General features: G+C 35.6%; 1 protein-coding gene across 2 annotated transcripts in view; it reads left to right on the top strand.

The window, feature by feature from the left end:
• The window catches only part of LOC129945941 (uncharacterized), a 214,447-nt gene that overhangs the window by 142,889 nt on the left and 46,140 nt on the right, over positions 1-25,418 (top strand). For both annotated transcript variants that reach the window (XM_056055924.1, XM_056055925.1), the window contains exon 3: positions 2,967-3,663. In XM_056055924.1, coding sequence (XP_055911899.1) covers positions 3,171-3,663 — 493 coding nt within the window. In that variant the 5' untranslated portion in view covers positions 2,967-3,170. The remainder of the gene's footprint in view (positions 1-2,966; positions 3,664-25,418) is intronic.

Here is a 25,418-nt window from a genome sequence, read left to right as displayed (position 1 = left end):
AACATAGATATGTAAATTTTGCATCGGAATGCAGGTGTTTTTGTAAACTCAAAAAAAAAGTAGAAAATCCACCGAAGATGTTAATGGCATAATTCGATTGTTTATTGCAGATGATTATCGATGCTTTACATGTTAGTTTTAGATTAATTAAGCCCAACACGCCTTTTTAACTCTCTCAAATCGGAAATTTATATAAAATTCGATATGGCGCTGAAGAATATAACAATCTAACCAAATATCCATTTGGGAAAATATTTATATGATAATTTGAATTCAAATCTCTTTAATTATTGCGACATTTATTGCCATCATATTTTATGCGGATGACAGTAGTGGTGGTGGTAGTGGTAGTGGCCTTACCTTTATCTCGCCTGGCATGGCTTGGCTTGGCCTGAAAGTGTGGGCAGCTTGATTATTGTGTAGTACACGATGGACTTACATGAAGTTTTTGTATTTTTGAAAGGAATGAAAAGGCTTTAGCTTTTGGGTGTATATGATTGAGTCTTTTGTGTGTCCACTTGTTTTGTTTTTTTGGTATTGTCTTTTGTTAAACGAGACGATTTATTTATGAGGGGGCTTTTGTCGCGTTAAGAATTAAAGATCGTGTTGTGGGAGATTGATTTGTTGATAAATTTTATTTATTTTTGTTTTTTTTATGTTTCAATTTTGTGAAGAATATAAGCTCTAAATTTTTTACATTTTTGAATAAGATACGAGAACCCTTTGGAAGAGAAATGTCAATTTTTAGGTAAATAATTGCTCTTAATTTTAAATAACTCTGGGGCCTAGAAGTCAGTAAAAAATGTATATGCCGGGGTTTCAGCTCGATATTCTTTCTTGAACTTATCAGTTAAAGTGTGTTAAACCTTGTCAAAACGCAACTTTTGTGTGCGTTCAGTTAGTCTTATAGCTTGAATCTTAAACCTGTGCAGTTTAAGCTTAAAACTCTTTATTTAAAATTTTAAGTTTATGTTAAAGTGCTGTTCTGCAATATGCATATAACTTTGTGACATCCATTTCCTGTAGAAGGCTTATGTTTTCAGTATTTAAAAGAAAGTCAGTGCCTAGGATAACTCTTCTTATTTCTCTCAATATCGCACATCTTCTAACAAAATGAAAAACATCCTCGCCCCCTTTTAAGTTGGTCAAGTTGTATAAAATCGATAAGTCCTCGCTGTGAGAAACGTAGTTCAGATTAAGAAGATCTCCTCTTAGCCGGAACATGCACGAAATTTGTTCGATGGTATACATTTGTGGTTTAAGTAGTTTCTTTCCCGGAGAGCCTAGACTACGCTCTCCTAATGTAAATCAAGCAGTTCAGTGACCTTATAGCTTTTTCCGTGTATTGTTCTCTTGAGGCTTCATCCAGACGACCTATTAGGAGATATAGAGTTTGCTTCCAAGAGGCAAGGTTGAGGTCAACACCACCCTGATCGGCTAGTTCCTAATTCTATCCATTCTTTAAACCATCCACTTCGGGATTGGATTGTTTGAAAAATTACTTCCTTTGGGAGACGATAATTTGTCATATCCAGAGCTTGGAGTATTTAATCGACCCTCAGCTTGAGTGTTTTTATAAACATAACTGATTCTCATATAGCCTCGAAGCGCCTGAATGTATTGGTTTGATGAATTTCTTTATCATTAAAGCATTCCTTCCATGCTACGTTTATAGCTGTTTTCTCCTTTACAAGTTCAGTGAGATGTTTTTCCATGCTCAAGTTCGTTGTAAAGAAGACTCCTAGATATAGAAATATAGCTTTAAAAACTTATTAAATTTAAAATAAAGACATTTTCTGAGAAAATTTTAAAACAAAATAACAGTTCTATTGTTCTACCCTTTTGGAGCAAAACAAAAATGTGTTTTTGTATTTCAAGAAGCAAAAAAAAAAAGTAAGGGAAATTTAACAAACATTTATCTGGCCGTTTTTAAGAAAATCGAATTTCCTTAAAGAAAAATTTAAAACGCCTGCTTAAAACCTCAATTGCCAAGTTTGAACTAGTCAATCCAATTAATTAGTCTGTAAAACCGGAACAGAACAGGAAGACTGATGGGCATAATTGCGAGCCCAATTTTTTCGAAATATAAGATGTCAATAAAATGTCTGTTTTACATGTCGCAAGTTAAAATAACAGGAGCTTAAAAAAAGAAGGTGTCATAACAACAATACTAATGAGCCTTGATTTTGAAATAAATCGCTTCAAAAAACTATTTTTTCCAACACCTAGCGTGGCTTAATACCCTAAATTTAAAATTGTGAGAAAAGTAAAAGATTTTCTTTTACACTTTTAACAGCAAATATAACATTTTTTAAAAGATATTTTTGAATTGTTAACTAGTATATTACTATTCTAGAATTGTCAGTATTTTGTAAAATAAGGTCTCAATATTTTAGGCAACTTATTGCTAAAAAAAGCTATTCCAAAATGTTAGTCCTTTGCAAAACAGTAAAATATTAATTCCATTTAGTTAAAAACTTGGCATCTAAACAAGTCGTAGACTTAGCAGTTTGTGAAAAACTAACCAAAACTTATGAACATATTTATTGAAGTGTCATCATATTAAACGGTACCATTTCATATCATCATAATTTGTAACTTCAATAAAATTATTAAACCATGCTTAAGTTGTTCAAAATCATTTTTTAAACTACTAAAATTATTTTAATATTTAATAAAAGCCTAAAAATTTTGAACCACTCATTCTACGAGCCAAAAAAAAAAATAAAAAAGCTGAAAATTTAAATTTATTAAATCATATTTTAACAGAATGTTTTTGTTTCTCAAAAATAATAGAATTAAATAATTTTTCGTTTGTGTTCTTTCTCATAATTTTTCATAAATCGTAGAAGGGAGAAAAATTAGTAAACCTCAAATCTTAATATTCAATTAAATATAACAGAACACCAAATATAAACATTTTATCTTAAACCAACTTTCTCCTTTATCTTTTCAGGTCTTTATAGGTCTATTCCGGAAAACCTAATAATCTTTTCATCACCCCTCAAGCGCTGATGCACACCCAGTCACACAATACCCGCCATCATCATAATACCGTCAGTGGAGCTGCAGTTGGAGTTGAAGTTGCAGTTGTTGCATAATATTCACCGTTGTAATAGCATTGGCAACATCATCGGCAACGTTGTCGTCGTTGTTGAAATAATCACGCAATGTTTCCACGACTGTCCGGGCCGGACATATTCTCAGGTGCCACCACAACAGTGCGTCCAGTTTTTCCCAATAGCCGGCTAGCATCATTAACCCACTCATCAGGCTCATCATCCGCAGCGGACAGTAATGGTGATGATGGCAGAGACTTCAGCAATAATGGCTATGCCACACCGGGATCTGTAGCTCATGGTTCAGCGTCCGATGCGTCGTCGTCCACAATCCAAGACATCACCTCCGATAGCAGTAGTAGTTCAATTAGTAATTTCTTTCCCGATGACGAGGACTGGTGGTCGAATGCCATCGAAGAGGATACCTTCGATTCGCCGCTGGCCTTCGATGCTAGCGAAAATGGTCTGTGGAATGGACGTTTTGTACCACCGCCTCCGCGGCCGCCATTCTTGGATGAGAGTGTTTCGGCCGATGGTCTTACCACCTGTGATTTATGCACGTGGGCATGGCAAAGAAATGCCTACTTGGGGGATGGTTCGTTGGGTAAGTAACATATTTTTTGTTTATATTTTAAATTTTGTATTTTTTTTTGTTTTGCCTCAAAACCTATTTGTCACGCATCCTTAGTTGTACAAGGAATCCCCCCACTTCCTCTTTACTTACACTCTCAACTCCAAAAACTTTTTAATTGCCAACGATTTTTCCAAACAAATTAAGCATCTGCCCACTTCTTCTTCATCGACATCGTCGTCGCCGCCACCACCGTCGAGCCGCCCTCGACGAACGTCTTCGCGACCGCCGCGTCGATGTTTCCACGACGAGCGAGGGCATCTCAGGAATAATTTATCGAATCGATATTAGATGTCGATTCATCATCCCACTCCTCTCGATGCATGGAAATAAATTATATTGGCGAAATAGCAAAGAAGTTCTCCTAGCCTCGTCATCACCACCATTTAATGTGGTCATAGAGAAGGTACACACGATGGAAAGTCTTGAAATTCTGAAGAGGCTGTGAGACTGTGGAGCTATGAAGATTGAAAAAAGAAAATAAACACGAAAAAATAATAGGGATTGACTTTTAAGTAAACGCCCTCACTATGGTTTGGGCTTGTGCTCGGGAAGAGTAAAAATATCACGTGCGGTGATGGTGAAGTAAATTGAATTCCGTAGCTTCATCACTAAATTCGAGAAAAAAGTAAAAATATAAACAAGCATGTGTCTCTATAATTAAAATTCTATTGAAAGTGTAAATTTGAATATAAATGTGTAGGCATTGATTGTACACCTAGAAATTCCAGGGCTTGTAACTTGCAAGTTTTGTTCCTACGATTCGAAGAAGTGAGAGAAAATTTATTTTGATTTAATAGATGAGAGTTTTTATTTGTTTTTAAAAATTCAATATGTTCAAAAAAAAGAAATGAATTTAAATTTTTGCATTTACATTTTTTCTTGCAAAACTTAAAAAGTCTCAAATTCACAAAATTGGTTACAAGAGTATTTCCATATTTCACAGAGTTAATAAAAAAACAGGAAATTTGATAACCGACCGTTTTTAAAACAATACAAAATAATGGGTGTTTTCTTAGAGGTATAGAACTTGAAGTTGCAAAACTATTGATAACTAACTGGTACTTAATCATCTGGCAAGTGAAACGTAAACGTTTTTTTAACAGAAAATTTACGTTTCGGAAACGTGAATAGGCCTTCAAGATCGTTCGATTTAACTCCGTTTGATTTGTTCCTGTTAATCGATAGTCTAATCCAATAGGCCTGAAATGTTTGAACACTTGGATGACAACTTTTATACCGCGTTATTGTCGATATTCGACCACTAATGGTGAAAAAAGTCATCGGAAAATAAAATGAAAAAATGAAGACTTAATCCGATCCAGCTGAGGTGTTCATGACAGTAATCATATCTTTATTATAATATCAGAAAAAAATAAGGCAATTTTTATGCCAATTTAAAAAAAAATCACCTTGAAAGTGATTCCACAAAAACTTCTAATTATCAAAAATTTCTTGTACAACCTCAAACAAGTTGTAATAAATGTATCCATATTTTTTCTTGAACACATTCCAATCTCATTAGACCTCATTATAAGAAGTTTTATCTATAGCCATTAGTATTCTAGTCTTTTAATAAAATTCCTTATTCGGAAGCTTCTTCTGGTTCTTCAAGATGCTATAAATTTATTTGAAAAATAGCCCAATAAAATGACAAACTACATCTCTGACAAGGTGTTCTCACCCACTGCCCAGCTGTCGCAACATAACATTCAACATCTATGACATTGCGCCAACCAGTAGTCAAGTCAAGAGAGAGACAACTCGTCGGGCCTCATTAACAAGCAACTAGAAGTTGCAAATTCCTGACTACAACAACCATGCATCCTCAAAATCGTCGTACGAGTGTCGAGTAGGCATATCCAACTTCTATGATGAAACACACATAACACTTGACGACATTCATAGTATTTGCTTGGCATTTGGCCCAAAGGAATATTTTCTTTCTATCGCCATCAACGCCACCTCTCCACCACCTTAACGATGAGGATGACACTGCAGCTGCGCCGGCCGCCGCCGACCGCTCTGTAAGTTGAAGAATTTTAATTTCATCCTTAATGAGGCGAGCGCCGATCTTGAATTCCGGCGTCACTCATCTTCACTCTCCGTCTAGTTTCAGTCACAGTTGGTCACATCATCCAGCTCAGCTCAGAGCTCTCTGACTCGACCGACTCTGTTACTATTTACTTGGATGAATCATTTGGCACCCAGACATCATCTTGTTAAAGAGAAGATAGGGAAGGCCACAATTTACATACCTTGCGATCCCAGACATGACACAACATCGGTGCATTGATCCAGCAACCCGCACAGCACGGTTTTGTGGTGTTTTTTGATGGTAAAATGTCAAAGAGTTTAATCCAGGAAGGATCACTCCTCTACACAAAATGTTTACATTCTTTTCTTTTTTCTGTTGAACTTTGCGGTGGGGCGGTTTGAGAAATAAAAAATATACAAATAATTTTATCGGCATTAAACGTTTGATCTGCCAAAGAAGATTTTCAATCCTTTGATCTTCTTGGATGTCTTTTAAATTTTCTTAAACCAAAAACAAAACACATTAAAAAGCGAAAGCAATCGAACGGGGAACTAGACCATTGGAACCTTCATACATTGATACTCATATTAAATTTTATAAACGGGAAGCTAATGAATTTATTGGAGATACTTTTTGCTCTAGATTGTGGTATAACTGCGATGAACGCTGAAACAACGAAGACGCAACGTAAAGGGTGTTTCAAAAACATATGAACAAACTTCAAATAAGTTTTGCATCAATTTAAAAGTTAAGGAAGATTTCACATTTCAAAAAATGAGTGCAAACATTTTGAATCCAGACAACCGAAAATCCCCAAAACTGAGGATTTTGGATTTTCGTTACTTTGTTTTCGGAATTTTGACCACAACCCGTTTAAAAGTTTTTTTTTGTTGTTCATATTTAACAAACATGAAGTTGGTGATTTAATGATATTAATATCAAAAAGAGCAATTTTTAAATTGCTTCAAACTCACAATTTTGAATAAACTCTAAGGTTGTTAAGTTTTGGAAAGTTTGTTGATTTATTAATATTTCAAGTTTAATAACAGTTGGTAATCGTTTATAAAATTTCAATGGGATTTTTTGACTTCTTCGAAGTTTTAGATTATCGAATAATAATAATCAATAATTTATTTTATTGATTTCAAAAACTTAGTTTCTAGGAGACATTTGATCTGATTTCAATAGATTAAACCGCAGCTACTAAGAAATATTCAATATAAAAATATTAGAGGTGCCAATTTCTTCGATGGATGAGGGAAATTTTAGTGAAAAAAGTTGTACAAATAAGTGTAAAATTGTTCAACACATCAAATAAAAAGTTTCCAAAATATGTTGTTATCCTGAATTCGAAATTGAATTTATAATTTCTCCATCAGTTCAAGTTTTTGAAATATACCTCCTTAAAAATGTTTTAATATCTATAATACGGTGTTGGAGATAAAGTAAACAACATAAAGTTCCTTTGATGATTTTGCAAAGTACAATTGCTTATCTTCTAAATACAGTTTTAATATTTTAAATATTTAATTTAGTTTCTACAATGTCTCCCAAGTCGTTATTCTTCATTTTGTATACAGGAATGAGGTTTCGACAAATCATAAATCGTTTACTTTTAAGGTTTTGAAAAAATAAGTTTAAGAGCTAACTTTTTGTGTTGATTTCCATTTCAAATTCAACTTCGGTCTTATGCCCAAATTTAGAAAATACCCGTTCTTAACTTAAATTTTATATTTCTTCAAGTTATTTCAAAATCTTTATGTGTGTTTTAAATACCTTACTGATTTTTTATCAAAACAAAAATTACTTCTGAGCTGTTTTTGGCTTTTTTGTTCCAAACCCGTTCAGTAGTTTAAGGATTATGTAGAAAACGAGGATTATATGAATATCAATTGCTTTCGAAAAACCTGATGGAATGTTTATTTTTTCTAATTTAAAAAAGGTAATATTTCAAAACCTGAAGTTCTAGAATGATTTTGGAGCCAAAGATATAGTTTGACTTTCTGTTAAAACCTTACCCAATAAAGTTTAAAATGCCAATGCATTTAAAGTATTTTGACATATGCTGTAATACCAAAAATTGCACGTCCAATCAAAAAAGTAAATATCAGTTAAAACTTGGCTGGAACAATTTTCATTTTGGCGGTATTAAAACCTCTGTCTGTTTGCTTTATTCTATGATTTCTAAAAAGTTCTGAGATAGATCAATTTACTCAAATGCCATTTGGAACACCTTCTGTGTATATTTTGAATTTGGAAAACGATTAGAGAGGGTCGATTCTTATAATTATTTGTCCATCCGTCAGAATCAACTACTCTATAAATCTATATCCATAAGCTCGTAGTTATCCACGACCTCATTGTGTGGGTGTGCAATGTGCGCATTGCAAAATCTAAAACCAAAGCGAAAAAAAAACAAATAAAAATTCTTACATTACAAAATAATAAAATCCAAATAAAACAAAAGATTTTTCAAAGCATCATCCTGAGCCTGACGACTGAACTCAGCATTATCATCAGAGAAGAAAACAACGTCTTGCATTGTTTAGAAATCGATGAGGATAAAGAACTTCCCTATAACGTAACGCAACGTTGGTGGTCGCTTCCAAAGTCCACACGCTTTGCACAGCAAAAGATTACGTTTCATTTTCATCTCTTCGATGATGGCTGACTATAGGGGAGGTATAGGGGGTGGATCATGGATATGGGTATCTCCTATACATATTACGACTTATAGGTATACAAAAATAATGCGAGTGCGGTGCAAGATGGATGCTTGCGCGTTTTTAATCTTTTGTTTACTCAAGATATCGGGAAGGAGGCTGATAGAACTGAAGTTGGGACCGAACTGAAATGACTCGATTTTGTGTGGTTTAGAGGCAGAGGCAAGCATCAGGCACACATGATGCAACTATATTTATTCTCTAATTTGGAGGTGTGAAGAAAATCACTTCCGTGTCGACTAACAAACGACGACAATGCGGACGCGAACGCGAACGCAACGATCGACTACGCGACGATCATGGCAACGATGATGATGATGATGATGACTATGAAGACGATGAGTCTCGTCTAATGCGATATAGTCTAGCAAGCGAACATACTGTGAAGCATCATCTCTCTGATGCTAGATGCGCTGCTTTTCGGTTTGGGAACTCCTTTGGCGGTATTTTGTGTAATTTATGAAGGAATAACTAATTTTCTTAAAAAAATACAACCAACAAAAATCCATAAGGTGTAACCTATAACTACAAATTAGTTTAGGGTCGGTTGCTTTTAGAATGCTAATGATGGCGACATTTTCAAGGTGCGCATCATAACATCAGCATCCAGCTTCAGAGTATCGGCATCAGTTTGCTTGGATCTTGCTCTGGCTGCTTGCAGATATACATACGCTCGGATGTGGATTTGTCTTTTGTTATTTTCAAAAACAATCTTTGTAAGCTGAGATAATAATTAAGTAAGGTGAAAGGCAGTGTGGCAATATGGCGACGGAACTATTTTAGATTTATTACCAATTTACCTACAAAAACCTAACCTCTGTTTATAGATACTTTTACTGTAGGCATCATGTGGGAAAAATTAATGAATAAATGTGGCTGCCATCGTAGCGTCGCGTCGTAGAATAGAGGCAAGGTGCCGCTTTAGGGTTGGTCTTTTGTGCCACACCATATAATTATAACTTTATGAATTTATGAAAATTATGAAATATTTAAATGTTATAGTGTTTAAGCAAGGCGGATTTTTGGGAACCTTTAGGTAATCAAAACATATTTTTAACAGGTATTTTAACTAAGATACTCAAAAGCCTCAAAACTTTTGATTATAATAAAAACATCTTTGATTATTGAATTAAATAATCTAATCATCTAATCATCAAAGAAGCGGTAATTCTATTTGTTGTTGTCTGTGAGCTGAAAGCCAAGAAAGTCAAACTTTGTTTACAATAAGGTTTATTAATTTATGAATCGCTAAACGCCGTTACAACGCTTTTTAATTTGTAAAAATTTACTTTGAATCAAATAAATCTGTTCTCAAAGTTCATAGAACACTTTGTCCGAAAAATTGTGTTTATTGATGATGCTCATTACTGGTTCTGTCTTGTTTTATTTTTAAAGGTCTCAAGCTTAAAAAAAATAGCCATTAAACGTAATTGTTCAAATATTTCCAAACTCCAAAGTACGAAGACTTAGTAGGTGAAGATTAGGCACATCATCAACGTTATTTCCCTTTTGTATTTGTATAGTCAAAATCCCTTACTCATTTCCATATCAATTTGCGGAAATTTTTTCTCTTATAAAGCTTTTGTTGTCCTTATTTGTGATTTCTACAAAGTCTCAAAACTCTGTGAAGCCAGTTTATATATCAACAAAAGTATTGCATGCATACTGTTTCCTCTACGAGTCACTCCAAAGCTACATTTTTACAGACCACAACAACGACAACGCAGAGCCAAGTCACTGACCTGACCCTGGGTATAACTAATTAGGCCCAGCCCTGTCATTAGTATTACTTTATTTGCCAAAACAAAAACCAAACCAGATACATAATTCAACATGCAATTTCAAAACTAATAATATCCCTTCCAACTTTTTCCGTAAGTTCCCAAGTGCCTGCCACGCAATAAAAATCCTGGAAATCGAAATCGCTTTTTAAATGGTCCCCAGTCCTCAGTTCTCAGTCTTAGTCTTGTTGTGTGGCGTATGGGTTAGGTTTAGGTAGGGTATAGATAGATATGGTAAGGTATGGCATTATGAGGCAGTTGTGGTTCTTAGATCCTAATTGCCTGAAGAATAAATCCTATACGAGCATAGCCAACCACAACAATAGGCTGACCAAAGCGGTCCAATACAAAGTCTAAAAAAAAAACGACATCAAAAGCAAAAAAAGAAAACAGAACTTACCACAACCATTAATTTTGATTCAAATGTTAGAAACCCTGCGTTAACACCACATGCCGCGCTGGCCACACCGCGTCCCACCGCCTCGCTGGCCACACCGCGTCCCACCGCCTCGCCACCACCACCACCGTCGTCGTCGTCGCGTCGCGTCGGGCCTTGCTTGATTTCGTGCCGTATGTGTGTCTGAGTCCTGTTCTGTTGTACAATTCAAAACAAATTTTCATTTCGATAATTGGCAATGGCAGCAGCAGCCGCAGCGGTAGTGGTGGCGCTTTAGTCTCGCTGCCGATCACGATGCCCTGATATGATTACCCTATGTGGCGGCCGCCTCTGCGGCCTTAATGTCTTAATTTCGCATTGGGCATATAAAAAAAATACAAAACTTGGAATGCAAAACGACATAAAAATGAAATACAAGGCAACAAAAAGGACTACAAATTGCCCTTTAAAAAATACAAACGAGGGGGGAGAGAGTGTAGGGCTATGGCTAAGAAGAACGAGTCTGTCCAAGCTAACTTGTATAGGTACTTTTCGTTTTTTTTTTTTTTTATTTCCTGTGAAGCCTAAAGGCAGCTTTTTCGCATTTCGCCGCTGCGCTGCTGTGAGCTGTGCATTTCGGAGTGAAACGTTTAATTTAAACGCAATTAGCTTGTGTGTGTCAATTAATCACGAGTTCGCGGCAACTACAACAAATGCAACAACAACAACAGCAACTTGGTGGTGATATGATACCGGTTGGCGGTCTCTGACTGATGTGGGATCAGGTATAGAAGCAGCAGCACGAAACGTGAAACACGAAGAAGATTACGCTCAAGTCGAAGTCCTTCGTTCGGGGCCATTATAACGTACAGTTGCCATCATCAGCAGTGTTTTTGGAGCGATAAAAAAGGAAGTTGTAGAAAAAGATGGCCGGACATTGTGGTAAGGTACTGCGGCGCGGCGGCGGTGGGGAGTTGTTGTGAGGCTCATATAACGTGTGTATGCAGATGTCAGTCAGTCACTCGCGCAACTCAATCGAAACTCAAAACTCATTCTTGTCAATGAGTGCTGTGAGCTGTCATTCGGTGGATTTAACGTCAGCTTTGACGAAGTATTCCAGATCACTGTAGTTGTTGGAACCGGTCAACCGTCAAGATTCAAGAGACATGGAGTGGCAGAGTCGAAGGCGGTCGAAATTCTGTCTCGATTCCGAATGAAGATGACTAAAATGGCGATGACCATGATTATTATCTTGACGTTATGTGCAACTCGTTCTTCATTTTTTCTTCCTTCAACTTTTTGGTCTCCTTAAATTGCTATAAATTACCCCTTCCCCCCCCCTGAAACTTCATCTTTTTTGCTTTGTTTTTGTTATGGTAGAGAAGATTAGGTTGTTGCTTTTCGTATATATGTATGTAATGTATAGTTGCGTTTGCGTCCTCTCATTTTGAAAGGTGCTCATTAGATACAAGAGTTTAATGGGGATTTTTCGCGCTCTCGCCTGTTGCTTGCGAGTGAACTCATTATCCTTGCACGCATGCATCCACTTAAGCTGAGCTTGTTATGAGTTATTAGCTTCCAAGTGATTGGTTAAATTTATAATTTTCTTTTTCTGTTTTTGAAAAATCGAGGTCATGTATTGCAATTATGAAGGCAACTTTATTCGAAGAAGGCTTAAACAAGGAAACGTTTTTTTTTATATAAAATAAGCAGAACCGTTACGTTAATAAAACGTTGATGTGTTAAGTTTTGAGCTTAAAGTGCTAAATGTGTATTTTTAACACTTTCAACTACGTGTCTCATCTTTTAAAAAATGAGGACATATAGAAGAGATATCATATCATGTTATAAAGACGAAGAGTTTAAGGTTCATTATTATATAATTCATTTAATTTGAACATTTCCGAAGAAGAAGATTATAAAAAATCAATTTAACTCTAAAAATTCTCATAAATTTGATTGAAATCGTGCTTAAGCCAAGAAGTATTAAAATTGGTCGTAAAAACAGTTCTAGAACTCAGGTTTAACGTTTGGTCTTTTTTTTTGAAAAGGCCCATAAAATGAACTGTTGACTTAATTCGAACACAACCAACATTTTAAATGTTCGAGATTAAACGTAATACATTCTGGGTGTATCGTTGTCTTTTAAAGCACCCTTAACCATGCAACTTCTACAAAAGAGAAACTGAGTTAAAAAATAGTGCGTACCACTGGTGTTCGCCCTTACCGTAATTTTAATATTTTTTTTAATTTTCACGACTTTATTGGTAATTTATTTATTTCTTATCAGAGGTTTTTCAAATCATATTGAACTTCCTATTGGAATTTTCAATTCGTCAGATTTTCAAATGGGATTTCTCAATCTTCAAGGTTCAAGCTGAGTCATGGATTGAAATCGATGGACTATTTGAAGTAAAGGGTGATATCTAAGTTATTATTTTTTTGGCAACACTGCACTGGTTTAAACAGCTGACGCACGTTTCATGTTTTGTTTGACTGTGAAACGGCTTCGGTTTGGTCTATAATTTAACTATGAATCGTCTTACAAACGAACAACGCTTGCAAAATATTGAATTTTGTTATCAAAATGTGTGCTCTGTTAAGAAAGTTCATCGCGCGCTTCTTCCATTTTATGGTCATTTTATTCGGCTCACTGAAGGGGCTCTTCAGGTTATTGTGACTAAATTTCACACCAAAATTACATTGTTGGACATTAAATTACCAACAAGCTTGAGTAGAGTGGTCAGTGTAAGTGATGACCATCAATTATAGATTCGTCACCTTTCGAAGCAATTGGGCCTCTGTTACTCAACAACGTGGATAATTTTGCGCAAAGATTAAGGTGTGATGCCCTTCAAGATACAGCTGGTGAGAGAATTGAAGCCGAGCGACCTACCGTAACGTACAATTTTTGGTGAATGGGATCTTAGAACCTCAAGCCGACGAACGTCCAACGTCCAGGTCCAACATTGAACGTGAAGCGGTCGTTTCGACTGAAACGAGATGGCCCGTCAAGTCCTTATTTTAAAACCTTTTACATTGTGCTTTCATGCCAAACTTGGTATTAAAACTAATGTTTTTGACATCTGGTGTTGTTTATAGAAAAACCAAATTAACAGCTTTCTTATACCAAATATTATGGAAAATTGATTTTCGTCTCAAAATGTTGAGAAGAATGATATCCTACCTTAAATCTTAATAAACCGAATTAATTCAAAATAAGGTGCTTTTCTATTTCCGAAAATTACACATCCTTCTCTGTGTGAGCATTAGGATTCATTTTGAATTCCTGAATGGCAAGGTATTCCACATGCTCGTAATACGGCGAAAAAAATGAATCTCTGTACTTTATAGTACGGCCGAAGTTGTGCTTAAGGGTAAACTGATGGGCATTCCTAGAAGTGTGTGTATTACGGTTAAATTGTTTAAGGGAAGGAATGAAACTGGTTATTTCCCTAGAGCAAAGTCCGTTAAAATTACTGTAAATAAGACAAGAAACTTTACGACTATGTTCGGGTGATGTAATCGTGTTGATAGTGTTAATATCACCAATCATTTTAAAAGCTTTTCTTTGAATACTGCCGAAGAAGCTTAAATAAGTTACTGGAGCACCTGCCCAGAGATGAGAGTTATATTCAAGTTTCGGACGTATAAAGGTTTTGTAGATTGTAGCCAGATCAGAGAGATCATTTTTGGTGATCGCTCCACAAAAAGTGGTTGCTGATGGACATTCCAAGGATGTCTAGATTTTCAGTTTCGTTAATGTAAGTGCCACTCAAAGATAGTGGCAAGAAGGGTATATCTCGCTTTCACTATACAAGACAGCATTGGATTTTCGAAGCATTATATTCCACACAGTTTTTTTATTCCCAACTGTACAATGCTATGTTGGTCGGAATTTAATGAGCTAATCATATTTTCCCGTTGTAGTTCCGAAGAGGAGGATTACGTCTGGAAACGAATATGAAAAGCTAAGAGTCCTATCGTCAGTGAAACAATGTATTGGATTAGAAGCATCAGACAGGAGATCATTATTTGTAAAATGATGAATAGGGTCGGAGACAAAACGGAGCCCTGGGACACACCAGCATTTATTTTATTTGTTTCCAAATTGAATCCCTCTAAAACAACTTTAATTGAGCTGTTCGAAAGAAAATTTCTAATCCAACTAAGATGTCAGACTTTATCAAATGCCTTTGAAATATCAAGTGCAATAATCCTACTTTCTCCAAAACAATGCAAAGATTTGTTCCACTATTCGGTGAGATGAACCATGAGATCCCCAGTGAACCTATTGCTATGAAAACCGTATTGCTGGTCATTAAGAAGCTTCCGTTCCTCAAGATATTTCTTAAGCGGATAACTAATCAACGTTTTCATGATAATTTGCGGGGGAAGAAGACTTGCCTTTTTTTGGGATTGGCTGAACAAATGCAGTTTTCCAACTACTCGGAACGAACCCAAAAGGACCAGCGGATTTATGAATGTTGAGATCTTTAAGAACTTTCGCCATGAGTACAAAAATAGATTGGTCCCATAGAATCATTTACGCGTTAAAGAACTGGGGGAGCCATGACACTATCTCGTAAGGTGGAACTTTCGGCGAACTGCCTTGGAAACAAGTTAGCTTTATCAATAGAGCTAACTAAAAGAATGTCATTGATAACAAGCTTAGAAACAGAAGAATAGGAAGAATCCCTCTTGTTTTTTACAAATTATCTTATAGATTCGAAGTTTAGAGGGTATTTTAGTTTAACAATATATTTATTTAAAAATATTGGTGGAGTATTTGTAAGTCAACAACATTTTACTTCCATGCTGTTTTTTTCTTCTGTTAACGCTGCATACAATGCCTTAATTATAAACCTCTTATCTTCATCTCAACTAAAGAATTGTCAACTCTAAAGAGTCAAACAACGAAAGCAATTCATTCAGATAGCACTTAAATGGCGTCTATATTTGTCGACTTAAGTATTTATAAACTTTAAACAAACTTTGTATGAATCAGCTTCCTCTGAAGGTTTAAAAATACGTGTTTATTTGAAGGTAAACAAACTGGCAGCTGCTACTGTGTCACACTAATCCGAGAATGGAAGCTTATCGCTGACACTATCTAGACTTTTTAGATTCTTATCTCGTATATTCATAGGATTGAATGGAATAGAACTATATGTTTAATTAAAAACCAAACCTAGAATTTGCACAGGAAAAAACACTCATTACACTGCCCTGCCTCCTTCTGTATTTTTTGGTATAGTTTGAGTTTGAAGAAAATCTTAGGTTCTTGTTGACCCAAATTGTCCACACTTATTCTCGTTATGTTCTCGCAAATCATTTCGAAACCATGTAATTATTTTTATTTTATATCCAGTTTTACAAAAGTGTTTGTTCCTTCAAAGTTAACTCGCGGACGCACATAAGACACCATCGCAATATCTAACTATAAATACCTCTCCATCCCTCTCTCCAATAATACCAAACAGTCGTAGTCGTCGTCGTGGTCGTCCTAATGCCATATAAAAATGGGTTCAGGTTCAGAAATAGAATAACGTCTAACATGTGATTACCTTTGCAGTTCACAGCAGTCCGCATAAACTCGATGCTCATTCAGAATGATTAATGGGAGCAAAAAGATATAAATACATAGATAGATAGATAGATAAGCTGAAACTCAGCTCCAGCTGCCTGCACTGCTATACGCGGTTGATGCGAACCCCAATGCCAATGCGAATGTGAATGCATCCAATTTACGTATCAAATGATGTGTTATTAATATTTCTGCAGAGATATTATGTTCAAAAAGACCCATTGGACAATTGGATTGGATGGGACGTGTTGTAAGACTCTTTCCATATAACTGGACCTGATTTTCACGCTCCACCAAACGCATCAGGCAAAGTCTCTCTCTCACCACGACGCGACGGCCAACAACGCTTCAACGCTACGTGGGGCCTATATAATCAGAAAATAATAATCACCTGTGTCGGCGTGGTGCAAATTGAGATGTGAGAATTTGCTCACCCGACCCGGATAATGCGCGGCGGTAAGTTGGTTTGGTATACATTACCTCTTCATATCGAGTTATATGCGTTTCTCGCCTTCGTTTGCAATTGTAAATTCCACAAAAAGCAATCCATTTTTTTTACCACTCTAAACCATCGCCATAGCCACGCACCGGTCAGCTATCGAATCTTCTGTATTTATAAAATGCAAACAACTTTACGGGATGTAAATATTTACCCTGTTGAAAGAAACGTTCGGTCGGTCGGTGGGTTTCCAGAATACTGACTACTCAATCAGCCATTTCTTCAGGGGAATGAAACTCAAGCCCAATATCTGTATAGGTAAAAGTGATTCCCCTAGTGTCCCATAGATACTTATCACAAATCCGAAATACGTGCGTTTCTTTTCTTCTCCTCTTATCACGGCAAACAGAGGTTAAAAAAGAAATGGTAAAATATCGAATAAGACAGTAAAAAGGTATTTCATTAAATTTCTGGATCTGGATATCCCTCATCCGCCTTCAGCTCCATATTACTTCGAACAGCAAACAGGTAATACCTATTGCTTTATACCTTTGCACAGAGACCTAAAGTCAATCAAGAATATTTACCCAAAAGAGCTGTGGTGATGGAAAATCAAGAATCAAGGGAATCCATCCACAAGATAAGCAAAAGAGTCACTTCTCTGATTACGAGTGTATTAGAAAATAAAAAAAAGGGAATCCAGCAATAAAATCCGAATGATAAATAACCCATGGGATTGGTTTCCGATTTCACAGAGAGAACTTTGTTTTTTGGAAAACTGGTGGATTTTTTCTTGTTTGTAAATAACACCAACAAAAACAACAATTTTTCTATTATTGACTTGTGTTTATACAACTGTATAAAAGGTATTAAAGGTATTCTGAAAGTCCGATTAGGTTATTACTTTTTTGAGAGCCACTTCGTTTCCAGCGAGTGATAAGAGCAGTCTCCCAAATGGTCATTTAGATTGTTTTCTTTTGTTGGGTTTATTGAAATAGAAAAGTCGCTCTAAGATTATTTTTTGGGGGAAATTTAAGATTTGAAAAACGCCGCTGGCTGGTGTGAGTAAAAATTATTAGAGACACAAATTCTCAAGAAATGAAACCCTGACTAAAAAAAATAAAACATCTTCTTCCATAAGACCATCATAAGATAATTTTAATTAATTTATGTATATTTTAGAATATACAGATTCTTTCTTCTGTGTCGGCTTCTGTTGTTAATCAAATAGGACTGATGTGATTACATATTTGATTTGATGTAAAAAGCACTTTTCGCCTTCTTCCCGTCTGCTTAATTGAATATTTATGACAAACGCTTTTAAAATTTTGGTCAAAATGTGTTTAGCCTTCATTAGTGAGAGAGGTAGTCTAATGACTCAAAATTGAAGACCGTTTGTAGATAGTGTAATTTGCTTTCAGTTGAGGAGAAGAAAATCTCATAAAAATTGTAGTTTATGTGCATTTTTAGGTTATGCAAGTATCTAATAAATAAATTTCACAAAAGATCGGACTTACTCGTAGCAACATACTATAGGAGAACAAAGTGGAAAGATTTAACTCATTACAATTTCTAAGTCTACCTTGAGAAACACTTTTTCATGCTTTTGAAGATATTGTCACTTCCTTAAAAGAGAAACAAGCAATGTCCTTGAAAATAAATTGTGAACTTTTGTTAAAGCTTATTGCGCACCGAAATACCATAGACAAAGTGTAGAAGAGAATGTTTGAAAGAAGGTGTCGGTGCATATTGGTTTTGAATTTTTGGAAATTGCGACCACAATCAAAGAGAGAGTGTTCACATTCGTGTTGTACGGCTAAGGAATGAACCTCTTTACTTAAAAGTATGATCAAGATTGAAATTGAGAGTACACTGATGAGCTTTTTTGAAGGCGCTTGCTCACTGGTTGAAAACTTGAATTTAAAAAGTGTACCAACAGTTATGTTGGACATATGGTCTAAATATATACCAAAAAATGGTGACATTTTTATCTTATCTTCTTGAAGTCTCAAGGTCCATAGAGTTTAAATCAAATAGTTTTGAAGAGATTTCTCTTTTATTGTGTATACGTATGTTTAAACGTCCCTACGTTCGGGATAGCTTCGGCTGTATCTCAAGAATCCAGAAGAGATATCAACTAAATTTTGTGTTAATTATAGTAATACCAAAAGATCCAGAGAGGTATTTCAAAACCATCACCTACGATTTTTGTTTTGTTTTATATTAAAAAAAAAGACAAACAAATATAAATGTAACCTCAACTATTTTGAGGTCAAAAAGTGATATTACCTCGAAAATGCAATAAAAAACAAGGTTTTTAACATATTGTTAAAATTAAAAAAAAATCAAATTGCAGTTTGACTTAAATATCGAGAATAAATTGAAGTATTGACTCATTATTATTTTTTTATAATAAAGAGCCCTGATAAATTAAAGTAATTTTTTGTTAGAAAAATCCAACCGCCTTTTGACTAAGAATCAAGATTAAAAATGTTCTTATCTTAAAACACTAAAATGTGGGGTTTTCCGATAATTATTTTCTTTTTTTGACACACAAACCTTTATGAAAATCAAAGGAAGATTAAAAGCATCCTGAAATCTTGGAAAAAAAAGAGGTTAGTGTCTAACTGCTCTCAACCTTTCTGTGTGCTAGAAATATCAGTTACTTATCATTTAACAGTATAGATACACCCAAAAGCAATTTTCTGAACTCATAAGATTGGCTTTGACAACTCATTTCCTTCACTAAAATAAGATTCTACAATGTTCAGTCTATTTCCTTCCGTGATAATACATCAACTTGCCAACAAAAAAAATCGATTACTTCCAAAATGCGTAGGCGTTGTTCTAAACGCCTTTTGCCAAAGAACTGACAAACAGACAAAAGCATTCATATAGAACCTCGAAGAATCATCGTCAGACATCACAAAACAAGGAAGTGATTATTCTGTGCTGTACTGTACTGCGTATGAGCGTCTTTTTTTTAATTTCTCAAAACAACAGAGTTATAATTGCAAGTCATAAATCAGGATCATAATCGAATTTAATCTGTCGCTGTCACCATGTTTAAAATCCATAACATCCACCTCGTAGCAATGGCGCGAGCACTCATAACAAACACACCAGCGGGCCACAACTTATCAAAGTCAAAACTTTTTGAGAAGTTTCAATCTCGTCTCTCGATGAACGTCAAACATTTATATAAATACATAACCCCCGCACTGTTATACTGATGGGTACTGGTACTGGCACTGGCACTGACCTATCATCGCTCAGTTCAGCTCAGAGCTCGAAGGCTCACAAGTCAGGCCAACTCAACTACCACCTTTACAAGCACCTAACGTCGTCGTCGTCATCGTCGTCGCCGTCACCGTTGCTCGTCCCATCATCATCCCAATTGAACATCTTTTGGCGATCATCGGCTTCTCCGAGCAATCAATCATCATCATCATCCTGCTGATCTCAAGTCGCACAACATCGATTACTCCACTTGCTGATAGCTAAGCCATTTGTCTTGGGCCCAGTCGGCTGTCTGTCTGTCGGATTCAGGGATCCATATAGCCCATAAGCTGAGCGCGCATTCACAGACTCTTTGTCTTTGGCATATCTTCTCGTCGTAGAGTGACGACGACTACGACTAGAACTAAGGCTACGACAACGACAGCGACGACGGTTCGTGGATTAGCCAACCGACAACGTGTGGTGAAGGCGGCAATGGCAATGGCGTAGTGCTTGATGCACCTATAGCCTAGGCTCATCGAGGAGGAATGACTTTCAGACAATTATCCGTCTAGGACGGAGCATGGAATACACAATGTATGAGCAATCAGAGCGACGGGCGGCGGTGGCAAAGCCCTCACTCCTCAACCTAGCCCTCGTCCTCAGCCACAGCCTCATTCTCATCCTCGCGCTTTGACTTTGGAATGGCAAACAAAAAGAATTTATTGCACATAATGGTCCAATAAATAATACGAGTGTGTCTAGGAGTTGCCATTAAAACAATGAGAAGTGTGCAAGCCCAGGACTGTGCGAGGAACACTTTTGTTCCACTCCTTTCACCTACTTCTATAGATATGTGTTGCACGATTTTTCTGGTGTTGATGCTAGATGCATGGATATTGCATAGATGCTGATGTTGATGTCGATGCTTCTGCTGCTCCTGCATTTACCTCGCCCTCTTTGGTATCGTAGTCTGGTCTGGCCTGGTCTAAAAGATGGGTTTCCCTTTATTCCCCGATTTACACCTTCGCTTGCCATTTGGGAAATTTGTGTGAATTCGCTGCTGCAACTCCTCCAACTTTAACTCTAACTTCAAGCTGCTGTTCAACATCACTACTTCGATTTGGATTTAGATTTGGATTTCATGGTATTTTGGTATAGCGTCTCGTTCTCAGCAAGTGCGCCCAGTTGACAGGCCACAGCGGTGCGACGTTAAGGCTCGGCTGTGCAGGGAGGTAAGGTGGAGTGGAGCGTGGTGTGGTGTCAGATGTGTGGTTTTACGATTATTACGCCAAAAAAAGTTGTAAAACAAGAAAAAACTTTGGAAAAAAAAGATGGAAATATCCCAACGAAACGGAAATCTAGTTTGATATTAGTTTTGTTTTGTTTTCTAGCCCTGCCTTAAAAAAATTGATTTACAGAGACAATTATGAGGCGGTGGTGGTAAAACGATGGGATTCAAGTTATTATCCACCATCTACATGGCTGTCTTTAGGTTTTCAATTGTTAATTTTTTTTTCTTCAAATTTTTGTGGTTTGTGGTTTTCGTATACCAAAAATTTTCAATCAATTGTGGGTGAGTTCAGATTTAGACCTTGAAAGGCTATGATATAAATGGTATTTCGTTTACAGAACAAAAAAGAAAACAAACGTGTTTCTCCTCTAACTAAAATTTTGTATGTGTTTTTAATTTATTTCTAAAGGCTCTTATTGAAACCTCGTTCCGGACTTACATCCATGCCTTGTAAGTGACTGCTCCGTACAAAGACTACACAGAAATTACTGAGAGGTATTTATATCAGTTTGGCGACAAAAAGCATACTGATGTTTTATAAATACCTAATGTTGTAGGACGCTTTTTGTAAAAATATTAAAAAGTATGCTTCCAGTCAAATAAGACCCAGAGAAATTAGTCAAAAAATGTACTTAAACCAAACTTAAGAATGGGGTTTTTACACAGTGTGAGATTCCAAAAAATTGGAATAGATCAAAGAATGCACATTAGTCTAGAAAATTTTGAAAAACAAAATGGAGAGAGTAAAACTGAGTTGAGTAAAGCATTACACATTCTACATGTGCGGTTAAAAAAAGAATCTCTATACTTAAAAGTACGTTCGAAATGACGTTCAATGGTAATCTGATGAGCATTCCTGGAAATGTGAGCATTACGGCTGAATTTTTCGATATTCATAATATAGGGCTCATTTTTAAGAATTTTGAGTTCCTCCAAAAAAACTTCATTTTTAGAAGAATTCAAAAGAAAAATTACTTAAAAACCTTTCATAAAATGTTAGAAGTCGAAATTTCATCAGTTCATCAAAACTATTCATGTATATTCCCAAGTTTTTGATGATTATTTATCACAAATGCAATCATAATATTGATGAATGATTTCAACATTTATGATATTTTATGGTAATCAACATACATAGTTATAATTCCTTTCTTCACAAGCAGAAATTAATCAAATTGACATTAGTCGTATTCATGATTTTTTTAACATTCATCATATTGATATGAGTAATCGTGGTATTTATGAATTCCTCTTTGAACATTAGTTCATCACATTGCCGAAAGTATTATGAATGATTTTGTATCAATTAGTTCATCATATTGATGAATACTTTTATCATATTGGTGAATACATTCATCATATTGATAAATACATTTATCGTAATTTTGGAAAACTTCTACACTTTTGAATCATTATATTCTTGAACGTGTTCTGCACATTTATAAATGATCTTATACATTTTGTTTTCTTGTTGATGGAATTAATCATCTTATTGACAAACTAGCCTAGCAATAGGACAAAGCAAACAGTATGGTTAAGAAATTTGTCATGGTATCGATGAAATTTATTATTGTATTGATAATTCGATCATCAATATAACGAATTTGATCGTAAAATTGAAGAAGGTTTCATAGTAATGAATTAACTCGTCGCTTTTTCATAAAAAACTAAAAACAAGCACAAACGTTCATCAAAGTTAGGAACGTCTTAGTCAATATGAAGAGACACTTTATTATTTGATATATAAATTGAAGGTGACATTTTTCCATAATATTGACGAAGTAAATTGATGATGTAGAAGAATCAGTAGTTCAAAATGGCATCATATTTTCGGAAAAATCGCTCTGCTAAAATTTTCGCTTCTTACAATACCCTCCGATTTGGTTTAGTTCTCAAAATAATAATATGTCTCTTTCCAATTTTGAGTCACTAATGAAACTAACTACTCGATTAAGACCTGTCGATTTTCACGTGGTCAATGATTCATCTGCAAGCCATATCATCCAAAACAAGATTACAAATCAAAAAACAAGCTTTTCAACAATAACACAATCTTCCCACTATAAACCCGTGGATAATAATAAAAAGATTCCAAATAAAAACATGACTATTTTTGTCTTAATGTCCAAATTACCTGATTGCTGTCATTTGGATCTTTTAATGATCCTCATTTGCTTGCAATAAAAATCGTTTCGTTTCATTCCAATAACAAAGCTCGCCGTTTAATAACATGCATTTTGCATTAAGGTCACATCACATCACGACGAATTAAATTCCAATTCAATAAAATATCACTAAATAGCCTCTTACTTTGTGTCGTTGCGTTGCGTTGCTTTGCGTTACATATATCGTATCCGTCCTCGCAATAAAAATCAATAATAAACAAATTCCTTTTCTTATCCCAAAAAAATAAAGAAGAAAACAACGAACAGAAAATAACAATTAATGACTTTTGCGCTGTGATTTACAGAGTGATCCAGGAAGTTTCACTACGTTCACCACTCCCATCTCGAAAAGGTTCCTGACAAGTTCGAATGTTGGTACAGTGATGGTATATGGGAGTAGTGTGTGGGACATTTTTATTGACCATCACCAACAATCCAACAATACGGCCACCCGTCTATAATTTTATCCAAGAACCAATTAAAGGGTTGCGAACTCCGTGATGCGTACCGAATGCCAATTAAAACTCTTTTATATCCTTTACAGTTGCTTAAAGTCATAAAAAATATATTTACGAAATTTTTATTTTCCATCTGAGAAAGAGAGGCAACAAAATTATTGTCAAAAACCAACAACAACTGATAGGTACCTACGGCCTGGCCAGTTTTATTGGAAGAATTCCACAACTTCCCTTCTTCTGGGGGTCATGCTCATATACGACTACGGCAACACGGCGTTATTGCCCAGCTACCACTTTTCGATAGTAATTGGCTTTTTGAATACAACAAAAATAAATAAACAACAACTTCTGGGACTGGGCTGCTCTGTGAAGCTCTGTCATTTGGATCCGGTTAATCTGCCAACGACTTGACCCCATGCGGCTGGTAAAATGACACATTGAAATATGTCCCCAGCTCCCAACATCTGACAAAGAAACATTCTTTTCCGAAATGCAACACGATATGATCGAACGAAACAGTAAAAAAAATAACAATTTTGAAAAATGAAGTGTTACGCCGTCCGACGACATCCACAAAATCCTAAATCCAAATCCCAAAACCCAAAACCTCAGCAACAGCAGTGAGGTCCTCGAAAAAGGCCAAATAATTTGCCAAAATTCAGAGGAACCAATTTCCAGGTAAAAGTCAGTAAATTCGCAGCCTCAGAGCTATCAAGCACCAGTAACAGAAACAGAAACCAACCCAGAGAGGGACCCCCAAGGGAGATTGCACATTTTTGGGTGAAACGGGTGAAACACTCGCGCTATGTTCGTTTTTGGGGTCAATTTATTTATGTTTTTTTTTGTTTGTTGTTCGTCTTTTATTTATTTTATTTGAATTATTTTTTATTCGCTGTTGATTGCTAACCGCGCGTTATGCATCGCCACCACTGAACAGCGGCCGCGCGCGGTCCTCGTAGCGTCGTTGTCGTCATCCATCGAAAGACCAACAACGACGACGACAGATTGTTGGTGTTAGACTTTGAATTGTGAGGTGAAAAAGGTGAGTTAAGTTGGCAATTTTGATTACGAAATTGTCTTTTGAGACATTTGTATATTTAGTTACAAAATTGAAAATATCTTAATGGATTATGTAGGCCAGGTTGACTGCGGAGTTATTTTTGTTGTGTTGCTGGCGTGTTTCAGAAATGTTTGAGGCAATCGAAGAAATATTGCAGCAAAGTCTGCAAGTTCCCAAGTGGGTTCTTAAAGACCTCAAGTGCGTTTAAAAGGCGTTAAGCAATAATCTCCTGGGTCAAAAGATACAAAAGCTATTAAGAAATAACGCAAAAAAAAAACAATTTAAAAACGCAATTAATGATCAAAGATTAATTGAAATTTAATTTGAAAAAATACTGAAAACATTTAAACAGGATATTGAAAAGATGTACAAAATTAAGTATTACTTTAAAAGGAGAGATTTGAGAAAAATATAAAAAATGGTAATATGGTCTGAAGTTTTCTGAAATATTTTTAGAAGAAGTTAATTAACATATTTTAAAATGATGTAGTGACATTTAAGTGCGCTTGAACGAAATTTAATGATATAAAAACTGTTATTGAAACTCAAAAACAATGAGCATTTTTTCACAACAATTTAAAGATATTT

This window comes from Eupeodes corollae, chromosome 2, assembly GCF_945859685.1.
Source record: "Eupeodes corollae chromosome 2, idEupCoro1.1, whole genome shotgun sequence".
In the NCBI taxonomy this organism is placed as follows: Eukaryota; Metazoa; Arthropoda; class Insecta; order Diptera; family Syrphidae; genus Eupeodes; species Eupeodes corollae.
The sequence above is the reverse complement of the archived record's forward strand: the minus strand, read 5'-3'. Positions and strand labels throughout refer to the sequence as shown.